This window comes from Narcine bancroftii, chromosome 7 (assembly GCF_036971445.1).
Source record: "Narcine bancroftii isolate sNarBan1 chromosome 7, sNarBan1.hap1, whole genome shotgun sequence".
NCBI classification, from domain to species: domain Eukaryota; kingdom Metazoa; phylum Chordata; class Chondrichthyes; order Torpediniformes; family Narcinidae; genus Narcine; species Narcine bancroftii.
In genome coordinates, this window is record NC_091475.1 from 149,784,832 (window position 1) to 149,811,448 (window position 26,617).

At 38.6% G+C, this 26,617-nt stretch overlaps 1 protein-coding gene across 6 annotated transcripts in view; it reads left to right on the forward strand.

The window, feature by feature from the left end:
- Nucleotides 1-18,947, forward strand: part of cwc15 (CWC15 spliceosome associated protein homolog) — a 47,018-nt gene extending 28,071 nt beyond the window's left edge. For 4 of the 6 annotated variants that reach the window (XM_069890797.1, XM_069890798.1, XM_069890799.1 and 1 more), the window contains exons 6-7: nucleotides 11,308-11,414; nucleotides 12,048-12,548. In XM_069890797.1, coding sequence (XP_069746898.1) covers nucleotides 11,308-11,414; nucleotides 12,048-12,177 — 237 coding nt within the window. In that variant the 3' untranslated portion in view covers nucleotides 12,178-12,548. Of the gene's footprint in view, nucleotides 1-11,307; nucleotides 11,415-12,047; nucleotides 12,549-13,009; nucleotides 13,768-15,938 lie in introns of those variants that run through there. The other 2 variants (XR_011342088.1, XM_069890801.1) reach the window with 2 other exon arrangements.
- The last annotated feature ends 7,670 nt before the right edge of the window (nucleotides 18,948-26,617 follow it).

Genomic DNA, 26,617 nt, shown 5'->3' on the forward strand with positions numbered 1-26,617 from the left:
TACCCACATATAGCACCAAAAAAATGAATGTTCAGTTCAAGGGAAACACACATGGTCTTTTATTTCGCGGCAGTGTCACGACCACTACTCGGGCCAATTTCCTTTTCAGCTCATTCGTTCATAGTGGATTTAAAAGGGTGTCATGAATAGTACCACCTTTTGAAGTATTCACCTAGCAGAATCTTATGTTCCTGCGCTGTGCCTTCAAGCCCTGTGTAAGACTATTGATAAGTTCTTCAGACTTGCAGAAGAGTTTCCCAAAATTATAACTGCAGTTTTCGACTCCCACAGCGAAACATATTTCTACCAAGGGTCCTCCCATTCATGCTAAGGCACATTGCTTTCCTCCAGAGAAACTGCAATTAGCTAAACAAGAGTTCCATAAAATGGAAGAGTTGGGGATAATTTGCAGGTCTGACAGCCGATGGGCATCACCATTACATTTAGTTCAAAAATGCACTAGAGGGTGGAGACCTTGTGGAGATTATAGACAGCTCAGTGACACCACTATACTGGATCGCTACCCTATTCTCCACATTCAAGATTTTTCAGTGAATCTGCATGGGGTGAAAATCTTTTCAAAAGTGGACTTGGTGTGTGGATATCACCTGGTGCCAGTGGAACCAGACGACATCCTGAAACCGGCAATAATTACCACTCTCAGATTGTTCGAATTTTCTTTTGGGTTTAAAAAATGCAGCTCAGACCTTGCTGCAAGTTATGGACGCAGTAGGGCGTGGCATAGGCAAAGTCTTCATTTATTTAGTCAATGTATTAGTCGCCAGCAAAACTAAAGCACAGGGAACATCTGCAATAATTTGGACTGACCATCAATCCAGATAAATGTGTTTTCAGACAGTAGTCTATAGAATTCTTGGGGCATACAATCACTGACAAGGGCGTGGTTCCGCTGCTTTCCAAGATTGACACCATTACTGAATATTTCAGACCAACCACTGTCAAAGGTCTGCAAGAGTTCATGGGCATTGTTAATTTTTATCATTGATTCCTTTCAGCAGCAGCTCACATTATGAAGCCTCTGTTCCATCCACTGTCTGGTAATCCCAAATCTAATCAGTGGGCAGATGAACGTCCAAATGCTTTCATAAAGACAAAGGAACTATTAGTTTAACCTTGGTTATCCAATCCTAAACACAGCCACTGCCCTTTCAACAGACGTATCTGATGTGGCCATAGGGGGCGCTCTGCAACTCAATATGTTGATGGACAATGGAAGCCCTTGGATTCTTTAGCCGCCACCTCCGTGAGGCCAAGAAAAAAAACACAGCACCTTTGATAAAGAGCTCCTAGCCATACATTTGTCCATCCGTCACTTCCGTTACTTTTTGGAAGGCAGACATTTCATGTTCACAGACCATAAATCTTTGTCATTTGCATTTTCGAAGGTGTTGGAGCCCTGGTCAGCTCGACAACGGTGGCATTTGTCTTTCATTTTAGAATTTTCTACCAGAATAATGCATGTTTCTGGAAAAGACAATGTTGTAGCTGATGCACCTTCCTGCTCATTTGTGCTCGAGGTGTCAGCTATGGACCCCGGTATTGACTACGCAGCTCTCGCCGCCGCTGCCCAAGCACAAGATGGTGAGATGGAGTTGTTTCGCACCTTGATAATCAACCTGCAATGGAAGGATGTGCAAGTCGATGCCAACGGCAAGCTGCTCTTTTGCGACATGTCAACAGATCATCCACGACCAGTGTTTCCAGCTTCATGAAGACGTCACATTTTTGATTCTGTCCGTGGACTTCCTCATCCATTCATCAGATTGACCGTTCATCTGATTTCAGACAGATTTGTTTGGCACTGTCTGAAGAAAGACAGATGGTCAGATCTTGTGTAGCTTGTCAAAAGTCAAAATCCATCAGCATACAAAAGCACTGCTACAACCCTTCCCACCGTTAACTCACCACTTCGATCATGTCCATGTGGACATTGTGGGACCAATTCCAGTTTCACAAGGCTACTCGATGTCTCTTCACTATGATCGAGATGGCCTGAGGCAGTCCCCATGGCGGATGCTTCTACAGACTTTTGTGCACAAGCATTCCTTAATTCCTGGTGGCACGCTTTGGCCTACTGGCACACATCACTTCTGACAGAGGACCTCAATCTACAACTTGGTTATGGACAGCCTTATCTCGGCTGCTTGGCTCTAGGCTTCATCATACAAGTGCCTGTTACCCACAATCCAATGGGATGGTTGAACCCTTCCATCGTCACCTTAAATCAGCCTTAATGGCCTATTTGGATGATCCCAACTGGGCAGACAAATTACCATCGGTGTTGTTCGGCATTAGGACAATTCCAAAAGAGGATCTTCACACTTTGTCTGTGGAGCTTGTATACAGTGCACCTTTGGTGGTCCCAAGAGAATTTGTTCCACACAGATCCAGTAAAGATGAAGATCCTAAAGAGCTGCTGAGTAGACTAAGGGATACCGTAGGTAAATTATCCCATGTAGCACCATCATCGCAAGGCAAACATGTTTCTTTTGTACCACACAAACTGAGGACTGTGAATAACATGTTTGTACATAGGGGAACACATGGACAGCCCTTGCAGGAACCATACAAGGGACCATACAGAGTGAAAAGATGAACGAGGTCAACCTGCATTTTGGACAATGCCTGGCAGCCTCTGTCATTCACAAATGACAGGCTCAAACCTGCCCATGTTGACAAAACTGCCCCTATTCAACAGTCAGCAGTCCACAGGGGCTGACCTCCCAAAAAACTACCAGGTGATAGTGCCCGTTCTAGGGGTGGGGGGGTGGGGTGAACCGTGTAGTGGCACTATAGATAGACTACAATTCCCAGAAGTCCAGCAAACTGGTACGGGGTGCCATGGCGTGGCCCGTGTAGTTCATTGTTTGAAAAGAATACGCATGTCACTCGAGTAAACAAGTTCTGATTTACCTGCAACTGAGTTTGTCGTTAGTTCGCATTTTCAGTGTCTACAATATGCTACATTAGTCTTTTATATCTGTGTAGTGCATCATTGAAAACATTGAAACACAAAATTCTACGTATATTGGTCTTGTCCAGAGAAATGACATGTATTAATCTTTTTGCTATCACTTTCATTCATGTTCCTTATAGGCAGTATGCCCAAGTTTTATGGAAAGTCATTAGTACTTGAATCTTCATATCTAGCTCCTTAAGAATCCAGAGTGATAAAAGGATATTTTTTTCCTCTATGGTGTTCTTTCTCTTTTAACTTTTGACCAAATGCTTGTCCTAGTTTCAATTATAGGCCATATTTCTCACTTCACAGATGCTGCCTGACTTTTTAATTACCATAAATATTCATGTATAATGCGACCTGTCTATAATGTGACCACCCCTATTTTTGAGGGGAAAAAGGAGGAAAATTTTTACCCCATGTATAATGCAACCACCCCTCACCCGCCTGAGTCGCGCTGCCATCTCTCCACCCACCAGCCTGCCCGATTCACGATGTCGTCTCTCACAACCTCACCTCACCCACCCGCCCTGCCTCCTGAGTTGTGCTGCCGACTTCTGCTCGCCTGCCCTGCCTCCCGAGTTGCGCTACCGACTACCGCTCGCCCACCCTGCGAGTTGCAGAATTAAAAAAAAATTTACTCCTGTGTATAATGCGACCCACCCCCCCCTTTTTCTGAGGGGAAAAAGAGGGTAAAACTTTTCGCATTATACACAAATATTTACGGTATTTACTGCATTTGAAGTTTTGTATTTCAATTAGAATCTTTCATCTTGAAATATTTTCACAAATGAGCCCAATCTCTTTGATATTTCCTCAACTTAATTTCTTGATTTTTAATCTCATCAACTCCCCCTTTAAATAATATACACATGCAACCAATCATTAACTGTGGCTGTTCTTCTGCCCTTGTTTCTATACCATTTAATAATTGTTCAATGTTTGTGCCCTAAATGTTCTAATTCATAAGTGACTAATAGGAAACAACAAGTACCAATTGTTGGGCATGGTCATGTAAACATGCAATATGTGTGTGTGTGTGTGTGTGTGTGTGTGTGTGTGTGTGTGTGTGTGTGTGTGTATAAATGTATAGAATATATAGAAAAATCCTAGAATATTGAAAATCAGAAATAAATTCAATTGCTTTTATATTTTAAAAACAAAATGACAACTAGTAGTGTGAAGAAATTACAGTTTCTCTTTTTAGGGTCATTCAAAACTGGAGAGAAAAGGTTGTACATATGCAGAATCTCAGACCTGTGTCTCAGATGTATGTTATATGCAGATTTCTTCTTGACTCAATAATTATACCTCCTATGAGATTTAAAGTTTTTTGATAGGATCATTGGTGGTAACTTAAGGGTTCTGTGACCATTAACATTATCTACTTGGCAGGTAGAGATTTAAAGAGGAAGATATAATCTGATACAAATTGAGAATGATTATTTATAAATTGCTACTCAGAAAGTACAGTCATCTTGAAAACATGATCAAGAAAATGTTTGTAATTCAGACTGTGTAAATGGTTGGTTGCACATCTGGCTTTTGTAAGTTACAGTTTACGCATTTTTTCAGAGTTGTTATTTCCTATACTGTGATTTGTAAAAATTTTTATCAACAAGAAACTGCCAATCTGGCATGCATTTGGTTGCTGTGAATACATACACACCATTTAGAAGCTATATTAGGAATGTCTTAGAAATTGTAATCACAAGTTCATTGAATTATTTGATGCACAGATCATGAGCCAGCTGTTTTGGTTGCTGGCAGGTTTTGGGTATGAATTAAAAAAAAAACAAAGTTAATATGCTCTTAAAGTAATATTTATCTTGGAAAAGTTGAAGTTTGTTTCAGGTATCTTATTCCATCATACTTTGTAAACATTATTTCTGCTCCAGTGGTTTTTAAAAAAAAAAAAATTAGCTCCTTAAAATGGACAGGCTGAATTACATATTTCTTCAATTTACTTACTGGTTTAGCTTAACTAGCCGGGGGGGGGGGTCCATTGCTATGTGGTTTACTTCCAGAAAGCTGAACACATTTACCATGGATGTCTTATGCACACCAAAGCTCACGTTTGCAGCCAAACATGACCCAATGTGACCAACCCTCATCCAGCACTGTGTCTCAGTGCTCCTACCAATCAGATATGCCTCAACTGTTCATGGACTTTGAAAATTGTGAAAATGTCAAAAAGAGCTACAGAGCTGGGTAACAGAAGCAGAAAAGGAAGCGTATGTCATTATCAATAGTGTAGAAAGTAGAGTTATTAGAGAAGCTTTATCATGATGTAACTGTGCACCATCTTACTGAAGATTATGGTGTGAGAACTACCACCATATATAATTTAAAGAAGCAGAAAGATAAGTTAATGTTTGAAGTTTAAAAATAGAAAGTACACTAGTAATTTTATGGTCTATCTTTATCTCACTTCATTTACCACCCCCAGTCCAGCGCCGCCACAATACCCCATCCAGCACCGCCACCATCCCCTCCCCACCCCATCCAAAGACCCTTCTTGTTGGAATATCTTTGCACTAATCTGAAATCAGCGCAATTACTTAACATACTGCCATTACTATTATTCTATCATCTGAAAAATTTCCAAATTCCAAAAAGTGTCTGGTTCCAAGGGTTTTCGATAAAAGATTATGTACCAGTATAAGGAACTTGAAGAAAGCAATGAATCAAATGACGAAGATAAATCAGATGATTGATAGAGGGTCTAGTCCAATCCTGCTCATACCAGACCATTCTTGCAACAGTTTTTATTACCACAGTACCAATGATTTTCATTGGTACTGTGCCTTTTGACGCAGACAAATGGCTGGGACCCTCAAGGTAACTGGTGAACAAAAGTGTTGGTTCAAAGAGAAAGATCAGGAAAGATGTTTGTAACCTTGGTCAGTGAAGGGTGTTTTTAACATATGGTGAAGAATATTACAGAGATTGGGATCTAGCTGGCTGAACAGACTGTGGCATTAAATGAAAATGAGTTTATTTACCTTGTGAATTACAGGCCATGTATTCAGAAGCTGGTATTCTAGCTCGTGTTCAGGTGCCATGACACTTGGAAACTGAAATCAATATTGACAATTCCCATGTCTACTACATCAGTATGTAGACCACCATGCTGTCTGTTCTGGTGGACTGCCCTGCTGGTGAGAAAGGCTGTATCCAGTGATTGTAATGGAGAACATGATTCATTGAATGTCAGGGATGATTATAGGTCAGACATTTGCTTGACCAGTCTGTGGGTAATATCTTTCATTTAAACAGCTACTGAGAAGCTGGAATGTTAACTGGGCTCTGGGTGACATTCACTTTGGTCTAATTTAAATACCCAAGTTGATACTAGGTGGTCCATCCATTTTTGTTTCTCTGTTTCAACATAGTGGTAATAATACAACTGAGTGAATTGCAAGGCTGTTTTAGAGGGCTTTTAAAAGTCAACCACTTTGGTGAGTCTGGAGTAAAAAATTGGACAAATAAGGAAGGAGATTCCCCCCCTCCCCTCCCCCTTTAAAGGACATTAGTGAACCATTTCTTCATAATTCTGGATTAGAATCTGAATTTAAATTCCACTGATGCCTCGGTAGATTTGAATGGTAGACTCTTGTGATCTGTACAAACACAGAAATGCTGGAGGAACCTAGTAGGTCTTGCAGAGTCCACAGAAGGTGAATATATATTACTGACCATCTTCAAGGTATGAGGAGAAAAAAAGCAGACAGCACCTGAATAAAGGAAATGGCAAGGGGAGAACTACAGATAGCAGACAAAAGGTGATAATTGGATATAGAGAATAGTTCAGGGGAAAGGAGGAGATTTAGTTATGTGAATGCAGAGCAAAGGTAAAGGGAACACACACTTACTTGAAAGGAGACATGGGGGGGATGGCTAATGGAAACTGGAGGTCAGTGTTAATGCCGACCGGTTGGAAAATGAGGTGTGAACCTCCAATTTGCAGCTGCCTCAGTCTGGCAGTGCACGAGGCCATGGATAGACATGTCGGCAAGGACATGTCTAGCTATGCTCTCCCTTTTCTCGATCTTTGTCCCCCATCTCGAGAGACCAATTCGATGGATATCTTCTCAAACCCACCAATTCCCAGAGCTACCTCGACTACATCTCTTCACACCCTGTCCTCTGTAAGGATTCTATTTCTTTCTCTCAATTCTTCTGCTCTGTTACATCTGCTTCCAGGACAATGTATTCCGTGCTAGGTCACCAGAGATGTCCATCAAGCAATGTGGCTTTCCCTCTACCACCATCAACTCGGCTCTCACCCGCAAATCCTCCATTACCCTCACATATGCCCAGATCCCCTCCGCACCCATGCACAACAAGGACGGAATTCCTCTTGTTCTTACCTACCAGCCTTCGCAACCAACGTGTTCTCTGCCATTTATGCTACGGGATCCCACCACAGGCACCTCTTTTCTCCCCTCTCCACTTTCCACAGCAACCGCTCCCTCTGTGACTCCCAAGTCCAGTCCACCTTTCCCACCAATCATCATATTGGCACCTATCCCTGAGACTGCAGGAGATGCTCTACTTGTCCCCACACCTCTTTCCTCAATACCATTCCAGGCCCCAAACAGTCTTTCCAAGTGAAGCGGCTCTTCGTTTGTGAATCTTTAGGAGTCATCGACTGCAACCTGTACTCTCGTTATGGTCTCCTTAACGTCGGATAGACTGGACACAGACTGGGAGATAGCTTTGCTCTTCGCTGCATTTTTGGGGATCTTTCAGTGGTCACTGTGAGACTGAGGTGGCGCACAAATTGGAGGAACAACATCTTGTATTCTGTCTGGGCACTCTCCAACCCGATGATTGGTTTCTTTTAGCCTCCCATTTCACACCCCCCACACCCTGGCAATGTCTCCTTTCCTGTAGTGTGTGCTCTCTCTCTCTCTCTCTCTCTCTCTCTCTCTCTCTCTCTCTCTCTCTCTCTCTCTCTCTCTCTCTCTCTCTCTCTCTCTCTCTCTCTCTCTCTCTCCCTCTCTCCCCTTTTTCCCTCTTCCATCGGCCTCCTATATCCCAGCTCTGCATTCACGGAGTCAAACTCCCCCATGTCTCTCCCCCCCCCCCCCCCATCCATTCTCAAATTTCCTTTCTGCAGGCCTCTTCTCCATATGCATTTATCACCTTTTATCTGTTGGCCTGTACTCCTCCCCTGCCTTTTCTTTTATTCTGGCACTCTGCTTTTCTTTCCTCAATAAACTTTCCTCGAGGGCCTGAAATTGTGGTAATATATCTTTACTTCCCATGGACGCTGCCTGACCTGGTGAATTCCTCCAGCATTTGTATGTTTTTACTACAATCATGAAGTCTGCAGACTTTTATGTCTCATTCTTATGATCTGACATCTTTATCATTATTCTACTAACTTAACTATTGCTTTTGTAGTAGGCATAAATTATTTTAGGAATTGCAAGTCCTTTAAAAAACTGAAATACTGTTTTTGAAAATATTTGTGAACCTGCAGAACTCAAACTGAGTTAATAACTGTACTCATTATTGCCCAATATTATCTAAAATATTAATGTTTTCTTTGACTTGGGTGATATTTGAACATATCTGCAAAAAGCTTGTTTTTTTTAAAGAAAATTGCATACATGCCAAAATGTATTCTGCACATTTGGAGCATAACTTCCTCCCCTTCATATTTCACTCAACTTAAGATATGGCTATTTCATTAGTTTCTCTCATTTCTTTTTATATCTAGCTATGTAATTTCTGTACCTGGAGAAGACTGTATCTCCACAAAATTTTATTCCTGGGGTTATTCAGCAGCTGGGCTAAGGCTGAGAATGAAACAGGAGTGAGCAATTTGGAAATAGAACTCCATGTGTTACATGAGATGCTTAAGGTGAACGTAAAATAGATGGAATTGCCCGCAGGGATATAGTTAATCATTCAAAATAATGCTCCCACTGAAACAATGGATAATTAAAAATTCAAACAGCATGAAAAATGAAGCTATCTTTATTAGTCTTCAATGTGATAAACATTAACTAGATTTGGGTACTGGATGAAGTGGATTTTCAGGGAAATGTAGCTAAGCATGGCAGATGCTAACCAATGTATGTTGGAGACACACGAGAGACTGCAGATGCTGTAATCTAGAGCAAAACACAATATGCTGGAAGAACTCAGCGAGTCAAGCAGTATCACTGGGATAAATTAGTGATCTATGTTTCAGGTCAGTCTTGACATGATAATTGAAATATATTGTTTTTTTTAAATTTTTGGAATGAGAGGACCAATAGACTTAATTTTGACTCCCATTTAAATCCAGTTTGTTGCTTTTGCTTCCCTGATTGCTAGAGGGCTCATTTTTCTGCGGTGGATGCACTCCCATGCATACATAATGGTTATTGGATTTGATGGCATCTCTCTTTCTAGAGAAAATTAGGTGTTCAACTACTAAAATTAGTAAAACAAATATATTCTTTTTGGGTTTTTTTCAATTATTTTCAAAATGTAAAGATCAAATATTTTTTTTTCTTTTTCTTCATTTTTGAACTATTAGTATTGAGATTAGTAGTTGGCACCTGGCTTTGATTGTAATCGCTCAGATTGCAGTTCTTCTCTTTGGCTTGGCTTCGTGGACGAAGATTTATGGAGGGGGTAAATGTCCACGTCAGCTGCAGGCTCGTTTGTGGCTGACAAGTCCGATGCGGGACAGGCAGACACGGTTGCAGCGGTTGCAGGGGAAAATTGGTGGGTTGGGGTTGGGTGTTGGGTTTTTCCTCCTTTGCCTTTTGTCAGTGAGGTGGGCTCTGCGGTCTTCTTCAAAGGAGGTTTCTGCCTGCCAAACTGTGAGGCGCCAAGATGCACGGTTTGAGGCGCTATCAGCCCACTGGCGGTGATCAATGTGGCAGGCACCAAGAGATTTCTTTAGGCAGTCCTTGTACCTTTTCTTGCAGTTAGAAATTACATTAGTTACAAGTTTTTATTTTTTTTTTAAATCTGTAATTTTAATTTACTTTTACCTGAACTTTATATCATGTATCTTTGTATTTGATATTATTATTTTCTCAAAAATCAATAAAAATATTGAAAAAGAAAGAAATGTATTTTAAAACAATTAATTGCATTTCTTGTTGCATGAATTTTCTCATTTTTACCTTTGCCAATATATAATTATTTGTCATAAAGAAAAAAATATTCTGTATTTCTGTCCTAGTAGTTCAAAAAACAATGTATAGTAGGAAATGAAAGCATGTGCATGTATTTACAGGTCTAGGACATTTTAGCCTCCACATTTTGGCACCGGACATTTTTCCACCCACAGTTTGGTGTTGGATATTTTGGCGCTAACAGCTAGGCTACAACAATTTATTCGAGAGGAGCAGCGCTTTGGGATGTCATGCGGGGCCATGCACTCAGGACAGTGGCTGTCACTCTATCACATCAAGCTGACCAACACAGCACTACGGGTGCTGGCAGCAGTGAGTAAATGGTGGCAGTGAATGCTGCCGAGCCCTTTCAGGGTAATGGAGGCAGGTTGTCTCGGGGTGGGGGGGGGGGGGGGCTGGGACCGGACACTGATTTCTGATCACCCTTCACTCCTGGTCCCCCTCTGCCACCCTGTTTCCTCCACTGATCCCAATCCCATTGACTCAATCATTGCTGGTCAGCTTGACATGATAGAATGACAGCTGCTGTCCCAAGTGCAGGGTCCCACATGACAACCAGAAGTACCACTCCTCACTTCATATTAAGTACAAGAAGTGAATAAATTGTTATAGCCCAACTTTAGTGCCAAGAAACAATTTTAATCAATGCTTAATATTTATTATATTTAATGAAAATTCTAATAAATTACATGCCATGTTCATCACCAAATGTGAGACCTGGCACCAAAATGTGAACACCAAAATGTTCGAGGGACTACAAAATTCTTTTTATTTTGCCAAAATATCCATCTCCAAAATACAAGCACCAAAATATTCATCACCAAACTGCAGAAATGTCCAAATCTCTGTAATTACATGTATGTCAATAGGGCTAGGCCAGTTGAATTTAATGTTAAGTCATAAGTAAAATTTTTGCTTTTTTTAAATTTTTGTCTGGCATAGGAAATTAGATGTATCACCAAAGTTATTAAATATAATTCATAACTATGGTGAACTTGGGATATTATGGAACATTTAAATTATGGCTTTAGGTATTTGAAAGGCCATGTTACTGTTCAACTTCCAAGATGTTTTTTTTCTGTATTTTATATTCTTGTATCGATGAGAAAACAAGCTTATTCCAGAATAATAACTTCCTAAATGGCGGGTAATATAAAACTGAATTTCTGACTCCCACAGGAGCGTGAACAGAAAGCTGAAGAAGAACGGATTCGAATGGAAAATATTCTGAGCGGCAATCCTCTACTAAATCTTATTGGACAGTCAAACTTCAAAGTGAGGAGGAGGTAATGTTTCAGAACTATTGATATTATAATGGAAGAATACTAGCCTTATTTTGAAACAATATTTGAAATTTTCATTTTCCTAATTTGTTTACATACAGTAGTCAGTAACTACTTTTTAAAATCTTGTCAGCCAGCAGATTTTTCCTGTTTAAAGATTTTTGCAGGCCAGTTGTCTGTTGTTGTTGTCTTAATGCTGAATAAAGTATGTTTACTGTTCTAAATTTTAAAATAGCTCAAGGATTTTGGCAAGCTGTTGTCATTACACAGCTGCAAAATGTTGATGCCCATATTTCTACACTGATATTCCTCCTTCCTTGTCTGAAAGATGTTGTACTCACTCTTTTTTAATACGACTTTTAAGTAATTTAACTATTGCATCAGCAACTTGGAGGGTGGAGGAAAATCAAGTAATCTTAAATATTATTACATTTGTGACGCTGTCTGAATTTAAGTTGTGTTTGCAGCCGGGTCAAAATGATATACCCATTTGCATGATTTTGTGGGAGATATGGATGGATCAAAATTGGCTTGTATCAATCTATGAGTATTACATGTCTGACAGATGACGAATATATAGGTGGGGTGCTTTCATTACATGGATATCAGTGCTGTATTTTTGAATTTGTCTTTTAGGTGGGATGACGATGTTGTGTTTAAGAACTGTGCTAAAGGAATAGATGAGTCAAAGAGGGATAAAAGATTTGTGAATGATACACTTCGCTCAGAATTCCACAAGAAATTCATGGAAAAGTACATTAAATAAATACTGTTCATTTTGTGCAAGGAACATCTCTTTCCACCAAAGAGGAAAAACTCATTTACTCTCAATTTCCTACATGACTTCTCAAACTTTGCATCAGCCAAGCTCAAGATCATGAATATCTACTTAGGATTCCTAAGATGTTATTAGCTGGCAAACATAAACAGTACAGAAAATGACGAGGTCCACCCCATCATGAAGCATCAATGTTTTGCTTCACTTCATCTTTTGCCCTTCCTCTTAAGAACTTGGTCACATGGGAGGATGGACGTTCAACTGGATGTGTTCTATTTCTGTTATGACATGTTGCATCAGTTTGTTTTGCTACATAAATGTATTTCTGCAATCTAAAAATAAATTAATTTTTTTTTAAATCAATGTACTGTAGTTACCATAAAAACAACATTTCTAGTATTTTATTTTTGCTACATTCAAGGGTATCTGCTGAAACAATAAAAGATATGTACTTGTAGGTCCTGATCCATACTAGTTTGTGGTTGAAGTAGGATGCAGTTTTGCTGATGTGATTTTCAACTCCAAATTACTTTCAGTTCAATGAGGAATAACTAATTTTGTTGATACTTGTCCTTCTCACAATTTTAACAACAAATGTTGTTAATATATTTAAATTAGAGCCACTATCAGTATGAAAAAAGTGTATTATTGACATTTTAGGATTTTTGTCTCACCCTTAATACTGTAAAAATATTAACATTAACAAGAACAAAGTAGTTTTTTTTTCTGGATATAATTATGAATCAGAAATAACTTAAGTAAGTTGTTGAGTTGACAGAAAATATTGATGAAATTAGTCAATGTTCTACCCTGCTGTTAGGACTGAATCCTGAGGCATTGGGAATGATTTAAAGGAAGGAAGCGTAACAGATTGAAACCCAGCTTGAAACACTTGAGTAAGTTTTCAAGTATTTCTTACTTTTATTCTCAGAGCAGCCATTCAGTATTCATCCTCAACGTACATTCTATAATATTTTGTACAGATGTTATTTTAACCCCAAATTCTGCTGTTCAGCTTCGGCACCTAGATTTACCCACAAGTATTGAAAGTTCATTTTTAACCAAAATATGACAGCTCATTGAAAATTAATTTCAGTAATTTTTCCCACTATTTTATCAAAATCCCTTCTGAGACCTTGTGATTAGGACTTGGCTTCTATAAGCCTCTTAGTACAAATGTTTTCAGAATCAAGTCATTATTCTTATGGTCCATTTTGGAATCTTTTTTGCATGTCTTTTTCTTGCCACCCTAAAAGGAAAACAGACCTAAGTGAATTTTTTTTCCAATTGCTGAGAGTAGCTTTGTTCTTCATTTTGTCAATTGACTTTACATTGAATACTTCCCAGAAACCTGTCCGACATTCACTCTCAGTGTGATTGCTATTTCTTTCTCTCTGGCTTCCTGATGTATCTTATCAGGTCCTGGGACATAGTACTCCCATGTTGTACTTTTATTTATCCAATTTTTAAAATCTATTTGAGTTTTAACCCTCTTATTTTAACAATGAGCAAAAGTATTTGCTAAGTATCATACCTTAATTCCAAATGTATTTTGAAATAATACATCCTTGAAACTTGTGCAAGTTGTGTTTTTATTATTTGATCTTATTTTTTCATTTGAATGTTTTTTTTTTAAATTTTAGGTGTTAATTCCTGCAGACTGAATGCAGGTGTTCCAGAAAACCATTAAACAATAGGTTTGGGTTGACAATGTAGGGATGACATTGTGAACACCTAATACAGTGTACTAGATTGGGAAAAGTACAAATGAATTGTTTCATCTGGAAGAACTGTTTGGGATCCTGGAAGTTGGGAAGGGAAGAAGTGAAAGAAAGGGTGTTGCACCTCCTGCTGTTGCATGGGGAAGCATCATTAAAAAAAACTAGAGTTTTGGTGGGGGCTGAGCAGACCAGGGAGACATGGAAGGAATGATCCCTACGGAATGCAGAATGGAGGGAAACGTGACGGGTGGTGGAATCTTGTTGGAGCTGCTGAAAATTGAGAAGGATGATCAGTTGAGTGAGGTGGGTTTGAAGGTAAGGAGCAGATAAGATGCATGATCAAGGGTGTTGCCCATTATAGTAAGGTGAGAAGCCATGGTCCAAACTGGGAATCACTTCACTGATGCAGCTTGACTTACTCTTCACTAATACTGCTCTCTTTTTTTCAAACTTGATTTTGATCTGCATTGTGAGCCTCAACATCGCCAGTTTCTAAATCACTAAAGTTTAGATAGACCGTCATGATTCCTGCTCCTCCCTTATACTTCCACTGCTTTGCTTGATGAAACTGACATAATTTTTATTTCCCAACTAGTCGAAGAACTGTCTCCATTTCCCTGTGGCTACATTTTTCTTTACTGAAGGAATCATAAGAAAGCTACACAAAAAAAAACTGATAGAGGCTGCTTGTATCTGTTTCTCACATGGGTGAGAAGAGAAAAGTAATAAAAGTACAATCTCAAATTATCAAAGTACAGGTATATTGTCAGTTAAAGGATTATGGACAAGATGGTCTAGAACATGTTTTTAGTTAAAAGTTTAATTTAAGTACTAAACATTGTGCAGGTACACAATCCTTTATCTGGATCTCTTGGTGGACAATGTGTTTCGAATTTCAGATTTTTCCGGATTTCAAAACAAAAGCCAGCTGCCTCAGATTTAAGCCCCCCCCCCCCCCGCCCACCCGAGTCGCGCTGCTGTCTCCTCCCCACCCCGCCCACCCGAGTCGCGCTGCCGTCTCTCCCCCCCGCCCACTCGAGTTGCGCTGCCGTCTCTCCCCCCCGCCCACCCGAGTCGCGCTGCTGTCTCTCCTCCCCACCCCGCCCACCCGAGTCGCGCTGCCGTCTCTCCCCCCCGCCCACTCGAGTTGCGCTGCCGTTTCTCCCCCCCGCCCACCCGAGTCGCGCTGCTGTCTCTCTCTCCCCCCCCGCCCACCCGAGTCGCGCTGCCGTCTCTCTTTCCCTGAAAGTGGTATCACAGGTAGATAGGGTTGTAAAGACAGCCTTTGGCACATTGGCCTTCATAAAGCAAAATTTTGAGTATAGGAGTTGGGATTTATGGTAAAGTTACACAAGATTTTGGTGAGGCCATATTTGGAGATTTGTGTGTGGGTTTGGTCATCTAACTGCAGCAATAAGATTGAAAGAGGGCTGAGATTTACTCGGATGTTGCCAGGACTTGAGGAACTGAGTTTCAGAGAAAGGTTAAACAGGAAGCCTTTTCACCCTGCCGTGTAAAATGGGGATTCCCAGGAAATTTTACTGGGAACCCTCCCATGAACTGGTGGTATGAAAATGTCGGCCTGTGAAAATTACCTGGGTCCATGGGGAATGGGTGGGGAAAAGAGAGACGGCAGCGCGACTTGGGTGGGCGGGGGAGAGAGATGGCAGCGCGACTCGGGTGGGCGGGGGGGAGAGAGACGGCAGCACGACTCGGGTGGGCGGGGGGGAGAGAGACAACAGCAGGACTCGGGTGGGCGGGGGGAGAGAGACGGCAGCGCGACTCGGGTGGGCGGGGGGAGAGAGACGGCAGCGCAACTCAGATGAGCTTAAATCTGGGGCAGCTGGCTTTTGTTTTGAAATTTGGAAAAATCCGAAATTCGAAACACATTGTCCACCAAGGGATCCAGATAAAGGATTGTGTACCTGCACTCTTCAGTGTCCTACCATTTACTGTGTATGTCCTACCTTGGTTTGTCCTTACACTCACACTTCAATCTGCCATTTTACAGCCCATTTTTTTTTCCAGCTGGTCCAGATGCCTCTGCAAGCTTTGAAAGTCTTCCTTGTTTACTACACTTCCAATCTTTGTGTTGTCTGCAACTTAAAATCATTTTCAGTATTGTTAGAGACCATGGACTGCTGATGTTGGAATCTAGAACAAAACACAAAATACTGGAGAAACTCAACAGATCATGAAGAGAAATTTTGAAATGGGACAGTGCTGCTTGTATTGTAAGGACATAGCAAACAATTTGCTATTTTCTGTAAATGGCATAATAGAAAATTCATTTTAGTAATGTTGGTTACATAATAACCAATCAGAGTGAGCATGCAATGAAAGTAAATAAGAATGAAGCAGCTTTAGATGTCATGAATAGAGATATGGACGCAAACTATGGAGAGGTATTGAGCACAAAAGCATGCCCTTGATCTCACTGATGCTGCATTGACTGTCACCTACACTACACAAGAATGAATCCTTCAAATCTGTCATTTAACATGATCATGGCTGTGCTATGCTGGTCTCAACTCCTGTGCCACTTCTCCATGCCCTTGTATTCCTAAATCAAATCTTTATCCACCTCCACTTTTTCCTTCTCATGATCCAGCTTCCTCCATTATCTCAAAGTACCTGTATTTCTATTTCATAGTGATTGAATCATAAACTGTGCTAAGAATGACAAGTTGCTGGAGAATATTTGTAAATTGTGCTCTGAACCCACTTATTATTACAGAATTGGAATTTTTAGCATGTGGTGCCAATCAGGTGAACCTGCTGATGATGCTAACCTTTAATGTTATTGGAGCTCAGAATAAACGTACACTAAACCCTTAAATTTTGTGTTTATGAGTTAGGACCGTAGATTCTTCGCTAGAAATAGGCCCTTTGGTCTGACTCGCCCACACTGAACAAGTTGTCTATCTGAGCTCATCGCATTTGCCTGCACTTGGTCCATATCCCTCTAACCCTTTCCTGTTGATGTATCTGTCCAAATATCTTTTAAATGTTGTTATTGTATCCACATCTGCCACTTTCTCTGGTGGCTCATTTCATATATGCACATCAGAAACTTTATAGAGTGTATTTTAATTCATTAAACATTGGTCTACTGTTCTACTACATCAGATGTGTCTAGATGTCAAATTTACACTCTTATGAGCACCATGTCAAGCATTCATATATTAAACCATAATATAAATCTTATTGGTTCCTTTAGGGGCATGGTATTTACAAGTTTAATGGACCTTGAAAAATACATTTTTATACTGTATTGCATTCCAACTCAATTCTGAATGGGGAAATCCATTCACAATTCGATGTTACTATTTTCAACAGTTCTGTGCAATATGGACATTGAGGTGAGGGCGAGGGAAGAGATTTTGCAGGGATTGAAGTTAGAGTCTATATTGAAAGGGTTTTGTAATTAAATACTTATCTTGGCATCAAAAGAGGCACCAATGTAACAAAGAGGCTTCCTCAAACCTCCAACAAGGCTTGAAAAATGTAATGTAGGATAACAGACCTCAAGGTTTTGTGCTTCGTTCTTTAATAAGAATCAAAGTCAAACTGGTTAAGTTCCCTGAAATACTAAACTGAACCATTCTCGATTGACAAAATGATGAGACACCTAGAAATACTATAAAATCTACAACTGGGCAAAAAAAAAAGTGTGGTGGTAGACAGTTTAATGCACATGTACAAGGAAATATGGATTGGCAGAAGAGACTGATATCTCCTTTGCCTTGTTTCTCCTGTTCAAGGGTCAGTTAAGATACTGTGAGTAAATGTTGATCTTCTGATTGCATTAACGTTTTCCAAAATGTTCCATCTCATTCATCTTATGTGACCTGTGAAGAAGTAAGGAGCCAAATCCATCTGTACCCAAGATGTAAATAAGTAAAATTGCTTTTGTGGACAACATTAAACAGGATTGTGGTATCTGGGCGAGACTGATGAAACAGTGTTTGAAGACAGGATTACTTCATATCCTAGACCTATATCCATGTTTATAAGACTTGTCTCGACATTAAAAAAAATTGTACTTGTGGTTACAAATTCAAACAAATAATTTATAACCACCAGAACTTAATGTTTTCTTTTAAATTTATGTGCTTTTGGTTTTGTTCATGAGCCTGCAGCAGAACAATAAATAAAGCTATATGTGTTTGAAGGCTGCAGGTTAATACATCAAATTGTTCGATACTGAGTAAGAACTGTTCATTGGGAGATGCCTTCTTTCAGAAGGCATTAAACTAAAGTGTTAAACTTCATGTGTTCTCTTGGGTGGTTATGAAGGATCATGAGTCTGAGAAAAACCAGGGCAGTGGTCTGCAAGGTCAACATTTAATCCCTGTTTGATATTATCAAAGGGCATATTATCTGGTTATATTACAGCTCTTGACAGCAAATTGGATGCTGTGCTTTACACATTACAACAGGATTGCACTAGCTGCAAGCACATTTGTAAAACCCTGAAAGAGACTGAAGTTTTTCTCCCCTTGTCTTCCTAATTCTTACTTCTCTAGTTAGGCACCTAAATATTCATCTGAAATCACAACCTGGTTTGGCAATTCAAGAGTGCAGGAACACAGAAACTGCAGAAGGTAACAATCATAGACAAATCTATTACAGGCTCTGACCTCCCATCCATTGTAGACCTCTATGAGAGGCCCTGCTTCAAGAAGGCAGCTAACGTTGTAAAGGACCCCCATCATCCTGTTTACAATCTCTTCACTGCTACCTTTGGGCAGAAGGGATAGAAGCTTGAAAATCAATATGTTCTCTATATTCAAGCACAGTTACTTTCCAACAGCTATCACATTGAACCTCCCCTTGGTACATGAAACATAGACTGTTCTGACAGCACAAAAGGACTGCCCTATTGCAAGTCATTTTTCTTGCATCAGTGTTACTGTTTATTATTCATTTTATGCATTTATTGTCTTAATTCAATTAATTTACTACTGTATTTTTATTTACAAGAATCTGTTTGGCTGTAGCAAGTAAGCATTTCAGAGCATTTGTACATTGTATAATGTGTATGTCAATAAACTTGTAATTATGAAAAAGATAATATAATCCATAAATATTATTAAAATGCTATTTTCTAATTGTGAATCATATCAAATTTAGCCATTGTACATTTAATATGTAATGGTGACAGTGGCTCCTATCAAATAAGATTTGATGCGAAAAAAAAAGTTGGTGTCATGGAAAATTGCAAATTGATGATTTTCTGGGAATGCAAACCTTTGGTAAGGCCTGGTACGCTATCTCATTTCAACTCATATTTTCTTGCTCTTCACAAAGTTCCCCAAACTGTTTCTTACCCATGTGGAGCCTAAAATAGCTTCAACTAAATAAAATTAATTAACTGGAGAAACAAACTTGAAATGGTGGTCACGTCTACACAGACATGCATATTACCGCAAAGCCCAGACATGTCGCTTATAAGTTCTGTAGAAAAACAAACTTTATTTAAATTGCAATGATGTAGTAACCTTGTTTGTTTTGTATTGATATTGTAAATGCAACATACTCTCTAATCCCTGCAAGCAATATGTATTAGAAATTTAAAATCAAATTGAGTGACTTCTTTTGTTCTGTAAGTATCAGGGCTGATATCTTTTCTTTTAAACAAGATTAAATAAAATAAATCAATTAAGTAAGTGTCACAGAAAATATACCTTTGAACCAGAAAGGAAACAGAATTTGCAATTTATAATTAATAAGTAGCAGAGATTAACTTAAACAAAAAAGAGTTAAAAGATAGAGAGAATAAGAAGAATTGGTTGGGGTAAATAGACACAGAGGAGTCTGAAATTAGAGAAAAAAAAAATCTGAAGTCCAAAGGAAGATATAGGAAATACTTGTTCGGTTAGAGAACATAACATGTTACACTGTTTACCTCTCAGGCTCAGATGTGGGACATTTTCTTTCAGATCAGAATTCCTCCCTTATGTTTAGTAGTATAACTAATAATTTGTCCCCTTAAATACGCTTTACTGGATCCCATAATGTAAACTTACTCTGCACTGAATTCTCATTCAATTACATAAACAACTTGGTCCCTAATAAAAGTGACAAACTCAGGCTGCTTTAACAACGCTATATTAAATTTCCACCTGTAGCTAGATTGAACCATATCAGAACTAATACAAGACATTAAAAAAAGTGAATGATCAGACAGCGTCTGACTTTTGTATTCCACATTGGTGATTTTCCCCTGTAATTGAGCTGTTATTAAAAAGAAATCAATTCTGGAGAAGGACGTATGTCTTGCTGAGTAAAATGAAAAATCCTTCTCTATCGGGTTTAATCTCCAAATTTCTACCAAATTAAAATCATAACAGCTGCTAAATGTTCTGCCATCTTGGAGATTTGTTCAACAAGGGATCCAAACAACATACTAAAATATCATTCACTTGATTCAAACCTAAAAAAACCCTCAGTGATAAATTGTTCATCATCCATATCGAGAGCATAAACATTTAACAATGTCCAAGCTTCAGAGAAAATTTCATTGTCAATACCCTACCTGCATTTTCTGAGACTGATTCCAATATAAAAGGCAATTTCTTATGAACTAAAATTGCAACTCCACAGGCCTTAGAATTAAAAAAAGATGCAATAACCTGTCCAACCCAGTCCCTTTTTAATTTTAAATGTTTTTCAGTCAAATGGGTTTCTTGTAAAAAAGCTATGTCCACTTTCATTTTCTTAATATAAGCCAAAACATGTTTTCTTTTTATCGGATTATTCAAACCTTTAACATTAAAAGTTGCAAAGTTCAAACTAGACATACTAATTCAACTATAATCCAGCACGTCATACTAAAAATACAATATTAAAATAAAGGCTCCTAAAAAAAATACAAAAAAAGCCTTTATATAAAAAAACTAAACCAAAAATCTCCCACCCCCAAAAAACTGCTAAAGCAGTACCCCTCCCTATTAACTGGGTGTGGTTAATACCACCAGTGGCTGATGACTTTGGAAATAGCCAGGTCATCCACCTCCCCTGACCAGACTTCAAAATGAAAAAAAATAGTCCATTCATGATTCATTTGAAACTTGAGGATCCTCCTCCAAATCCATCAATTGTCCAGTTTCCAGCTTTTTGTTCCCCTTTCCATTCCCAGTCTTATTTATCCTCACCAAAGGTTTTGTAGACAAATCTTGAGTTAGCTTGTAATCTGGCAAAGAATTAACAAAAGTTAATGCATCCTGTGCCTTTTGAAAAAATTGAGACTGGTATTGCCCATAGAATACCTTTGATATCGCCGGATATCAAAAGGTAAATTTTGATATTTAAAGGCCATTCTTCCACAAAACTGTCTTCACTGGATTAAACTCCGTATGTCTCTGAATAGCCTCTTGACTTAAATCTGCATAAAAGAAAACCCTATTACTCTGAACCATCATTGGGCTTTGAGTCACACGAAGCTGTTGAATTGCCAAATGTAAAATTGTTTACCGATCTTGATATCTAAGGTATCTAATCAATACCACTCTCGGAGGTTGATCCAGGAAAGGTTTCTTCCTCAAGACCACAGTGCACTTTGTCCAATTCCAAACTTTCTGGAAAATATTCAGCCCTTAACATATCCAGAATCCAATCCTTGAAAAATTTTGTCAGATGCACTCCTTCAATACCCTCCGGGAGTCCCAATTTTTTAATATTATTATGATGACTCTGGTTCTCCAATGGATCAATTTTCTGCATAATGTCTCTCTTCTGAACTTCCTATCCAGTAAACAACTCTTCAATTTGATCAACTCTGTCTCAACATTCTTAACTCTCTCTTGTACATCAACAGCTGTCAAGCACTTGTTAACATCCATTTTCATTGAGGCAATTTCTCCTGACATATCAGTTATTTTTCCTTTAATGTCAGCAAACTGTTCATCAATACTGTTAAAACTGTTTGACATATATCATTTTATCATTTATCATGTTATCATTTTGTTTTGTCAATTCTTTGAACTTAGTCACTATGTCAGGACCCAGTGATGGACTCATTAAAACTGGTGAGGAACCTGATTTATAAGGTGAAGGTGCCTTTAATGTTCTGGGCCTACCTTCAATTGCATTAGCAGCAGCTATTAATAATTCTTGATCTTCATCCAGAAATTTCAGTTCTTCCTCTTCTTCAGACACTAAGATCTCCTCCCTGGTGGCCTGACTATGGGTCTGGACCCCTCTCCACACCAGACTGACCTTTTTGCATAGCGTAGAATGGGCCCCCACTGCTCAGACCCGGTTGAGGACCTCGCACATATGCGTATTCATGCGCATGCTTATAACGCCGACAGTGTGATAGCGGGCCTCCATTGTTGGTGCGTTACTGCAGGCCACTGCACTAGAAGATGCACTGATGCACTCATGCTCTCGTCCCAAGGCGACCCTGCACTCCTTGATGCCATTAGCTATGCATATCTACTCATCCCCGTGGACGTCCTGGACCAACGGCAGCGATGTTGCGCCAGTACCATCTTGCGCCAATCCATGCACGGAGGACGCGGACACCTCCCCCATCCTAGCCGGAGCTGTACGCTGCATCTGTGGCTCCATTGAAAATTGATCCTGAGCCTTTTTTTTGTCCAGTAGGCCCAACTTCCATTTTTTCCAAAACTTTAAAATACAGTTTTTGGATCATTGTGCTTTCTTTTCTTCACTTCTTTCATTTTCAGAAATTAAGAAACTTTTCCCAATTATTCAAAATCCTATTCAGTCCAATAAATTTGGGTTTTATACAGTCTAGTTAGGGAGAGGTGATTTCCCACATCTTCGTCCTATGCCATCTTGCCACACTGATAATGTTAAATTAATTACATTAATTAATGTATCTAAAAATCAACATAATCAACCTTTAATAGTGGCCCTGGATGCTGAAAAGGCATTTGACCGGGTTGAGTGGCATTTTTTGTTTAAAGTCTTGGAACATTTTGTGTTCACTCTTTATTGGTTGAGTAAGGGCCCTATATAACAATTCATCAGCAAGAGTGGTGACAAATGGACAAATTTCATCTTTATTTAATTTATCTAGGTCAACTAGACAAGGCTGTCCATTATCTCCAGCTTTATTTGCATTGGTTATTGAACCATTGGCTATTAGACAGAACATTAATATCAAAAGCATTAGAGTGGGAGAGGAAGAATATAAAATTAATTTATTTGCAGATGATGTGTTAATATATTTAACAAATCCCAAAGAATCCTTGATACATCTTCAGAAATGTTTGGAACAATATGGATAAAATTAAGGCAGATTTGAGTAGGTGGAAGGATCTACCCTTGACTTTAATGGGACAGGTGAATTGTATTAAAATGAATATATTTCCCTGAATGCAATATCTCTTTCAATCTATTCCTTGTTTTTTACCAAAGGCTCTTTTTTAAGGAACTAAATGCTTCAGTTTGATTGTTTTTATGGAAAAATAAGTTATCTAGAGTCCATTTGGAAAAGTTGACTTGGAAATATGCTTTAGGAGGGCTGCATTTACCAAATTTTCAGAATTATTATGAAGCAATACAATGGAAATTTATTAACCGAATGTCAGATATTGAGCAATTTCAATATGGGCTAAAATTGAATTATAAATGGAAACCTTATTTTTTAAAGACTTATAATATACCTATACTTAAACATTTATTGTTAATTTGGTATTAGAGAGATGAAATAATTGAAAGTAAAGGTAAAATTACTGCTCAGACCCCTATATATCGGAATAAGATGATTCCATTCTCTATGGATAGTCAATATTTTTAAAAATTGGGAATTGAAGGGTATTAGAATGGTGGGAGATTGTTTTGAGAAGGCTGTTTTTCTTTCTTTTGCTCAACTTCAAGATACATTTGGGATATCAGCAAAGTCACTATTTGCTTATTATCAAGTGCAAGCTTTGAAAGGAAAATTTTCGACAGGAGCTTCAACTTCAGAGTTTGACTAGGTTTGAGAAGTTGATTACAGAAAATTTAAAGAAAGGATTTATATCAGAAATGTATGTATTATTGCAAGAGAAGATAGATAAACTTAGTATTTTTAAAATAAAGGATAAATGGCAGAAGGAGCTACAGCTCTTTATTTTGGAGAAAGATTGGGTAAAGATGTGTGAAGAAGGTGTAACCAGGTTGATTAATGTGAGATACAGTTTAGTTAACTATAATTTTTTGCATCGGCTATATTTGACACTGGAGATATTAAAATGACATGGTTTTAGAGATTCAGATTTATGTTTTCGGAGTGGAATACAGAAAGGGACATTTTTACATTCGGTTTGGTCTTGTGAAACGATGAAAAGTATTTGGAAGAAGATTAGGGAATTTTTGGAATGTTTGTATAACATTCAGTTATTAGTTGATCCATTACTTTTCTTAATGGGATATATAATGAACTTAAAAGTGGGTTTAAAATTGGATAAGTTTCAAATTGCATTCATTCGCTTGGTTCTAGCAGTAGCTAGAAAATGTATTGTGGTAACATGGAAGGATGATGTCGAGATAAATATTTAAAGATGGCATAATGAGTTGAAATATATTTATTTTAAAAAATAACATATAATTTAAATAATAATTACTCTTTTTTTTTACTAAAATGTGGGACCCATATTTAAAGTATATGGGTTTGAGTATACTCTAATTATTTTTTTAAAAGAAAGCACACACCATGGTATGTAAATAACTGACACTTGTGGAAAGCTCCGTTAATATGAGGGGGTAGGTGGGTTTTTTTGTGGTTGGGTGGTTGGGTGGAGGGGAGAGGTAGATTACTTATCTATTACTATGTATTTTACAAATAATGAATTGTAATATAGGGTTTTTATATATAATTTTGTATTTTATATTATATAAGTAAAGTTTTCAAAAATATAATTCCTCCCTCCCCCCCCCCCTCATTATAGAGGGGTCTTACCCTTCAAGAGCTGGTTTTGAACTTCGTTCATCATTTTTCAGCCCACCACCCATCTCCACAGTTGATGGATTTTGCTCTATTCCAACACTTTTAAGAACATGTCACACCAACATTAGCACACATCTTTCACCTCAATGATTTTCCATTCAGTAGAAATTGTGACATCATCCAGGACAGGCAATTTGTTAAGCTTTCAATCATTACCACAAATTAACTTGCTGTGCATCTCTTGTGAACAATGCAACAGTTGTCGTTTTTCCTCTTCCTTTCTTACATCCCAGGACCCCAAGCAGTATTCTCAGGTGAACCAATTATATTCTTGGAATTTCAGTTTAGCATACCACTGCTCACAAAAAAAGTATCAACATTTAGTTCTCCAGCCCACTTCTAGCCTCTGTCCACAGTTCCCTTTGCAGTTCCAAATGAATTTAAAGTATGTTTTAAGGAATAGCATTGGATCTTCAAATTAAATAAAATCATTAACTCTGGGAGGGAGAAGGAAGTGTGAGCAAAGTGTAAGAAGTCATTAATTCAGAAGGTTAACAGTGAATAAGAAAGTTGATGAGGGCAGAACTGTAGACATATATGTATTTCAGCAAGGCATTTGATAAGGTTCTGCATGGTAGGGTCCTCTGGAAGGTTAGATAGCATGAGATCCAAGGTCCATTAGCAGAATGGACAGAAAATTAGTTTAATAGAAGAAAGCAGAGAGTAATGGTGAAATGTTTTTCAGACTGGAGGCCTTTGACTAGTGGTGTGCCACAGGATTCTGTTTTGGGCCTCTAAATCAAAGATTTAGATAAAAATATACATGGCATGATTAGCAAGTTGTGGATGATACTACATTGTCTGGTATTGTAGATAGTGAAGATGATTTACAAAAAAATTTCAACATGATCTTTATTGGTTAACTGGAGGGCAGAATGATGGTTGATGGAGTTTAGATTTCTGATTCTGTTTAATATGAGAAATGTGAGGTGTGGCATTTTGGTAAGTCTTAATATAGGTAGAACCTAAACGGTGAGTGGTAGGAATCTGGGAAATGTTGTAGAGCAGAGGAATCTAAAAGTACAAGTATATTTTACCTTGAAAGCAGAGTCACAGATAAGGTGATCAAAAAGGCTTTCAGAATATTAGCTTGCATCAGTTAGGGTACTGAGTTTAGAAATTGGGAGATCTTTATGCAGTTGTATAATCTGTTGGTGAGGTCCCATTTTGAGTATTATGTTCAGTTTTGATCTCCTTACTATAAGAAAGATGTGTCAAGCTGGAGAGGGCACAGAGTAAATTTACAAGTGTGACGAGTTATATTTTATATTAATAATAAAAATGTTTTTAAAAGAGATGGATTGTGAGGAGTTTTAGTGTAGGACATAAACAAACACAAACACTTCACAAAAAAAATTCATTTAAAATGCAAAAGCCTTACTCAAACAAGACAGTCCAGACCCAGGGCCTTAGTAAAGACAATAAAAACTGCTTTGTTAAATGTTTTCATAAGGAGGTGCAAATAGAAGAACCTGAGCTCAAGAGACTTCGCAAGTAGGTGTTAATTGGACATGCTGTAGAGTAATGGATTATTGTTTTGAAAGCAACAGATGAAGTGGCTCAGAAGTTTGGGTCTGGTACCACAATCTGTCTGGTTACAGATTGCTATTCTAAGAAGGTAATGAGGTTTTGCAAGCAGAGAGGGAGAGAGAGAGAGAGAGAGAAGACAAAACAGGTTTTCTCTAAGAAAGAGAGAGAGAGAATCAGCTTCAGCAGTGTCTTTTGGAGGCTGCAGCATGGC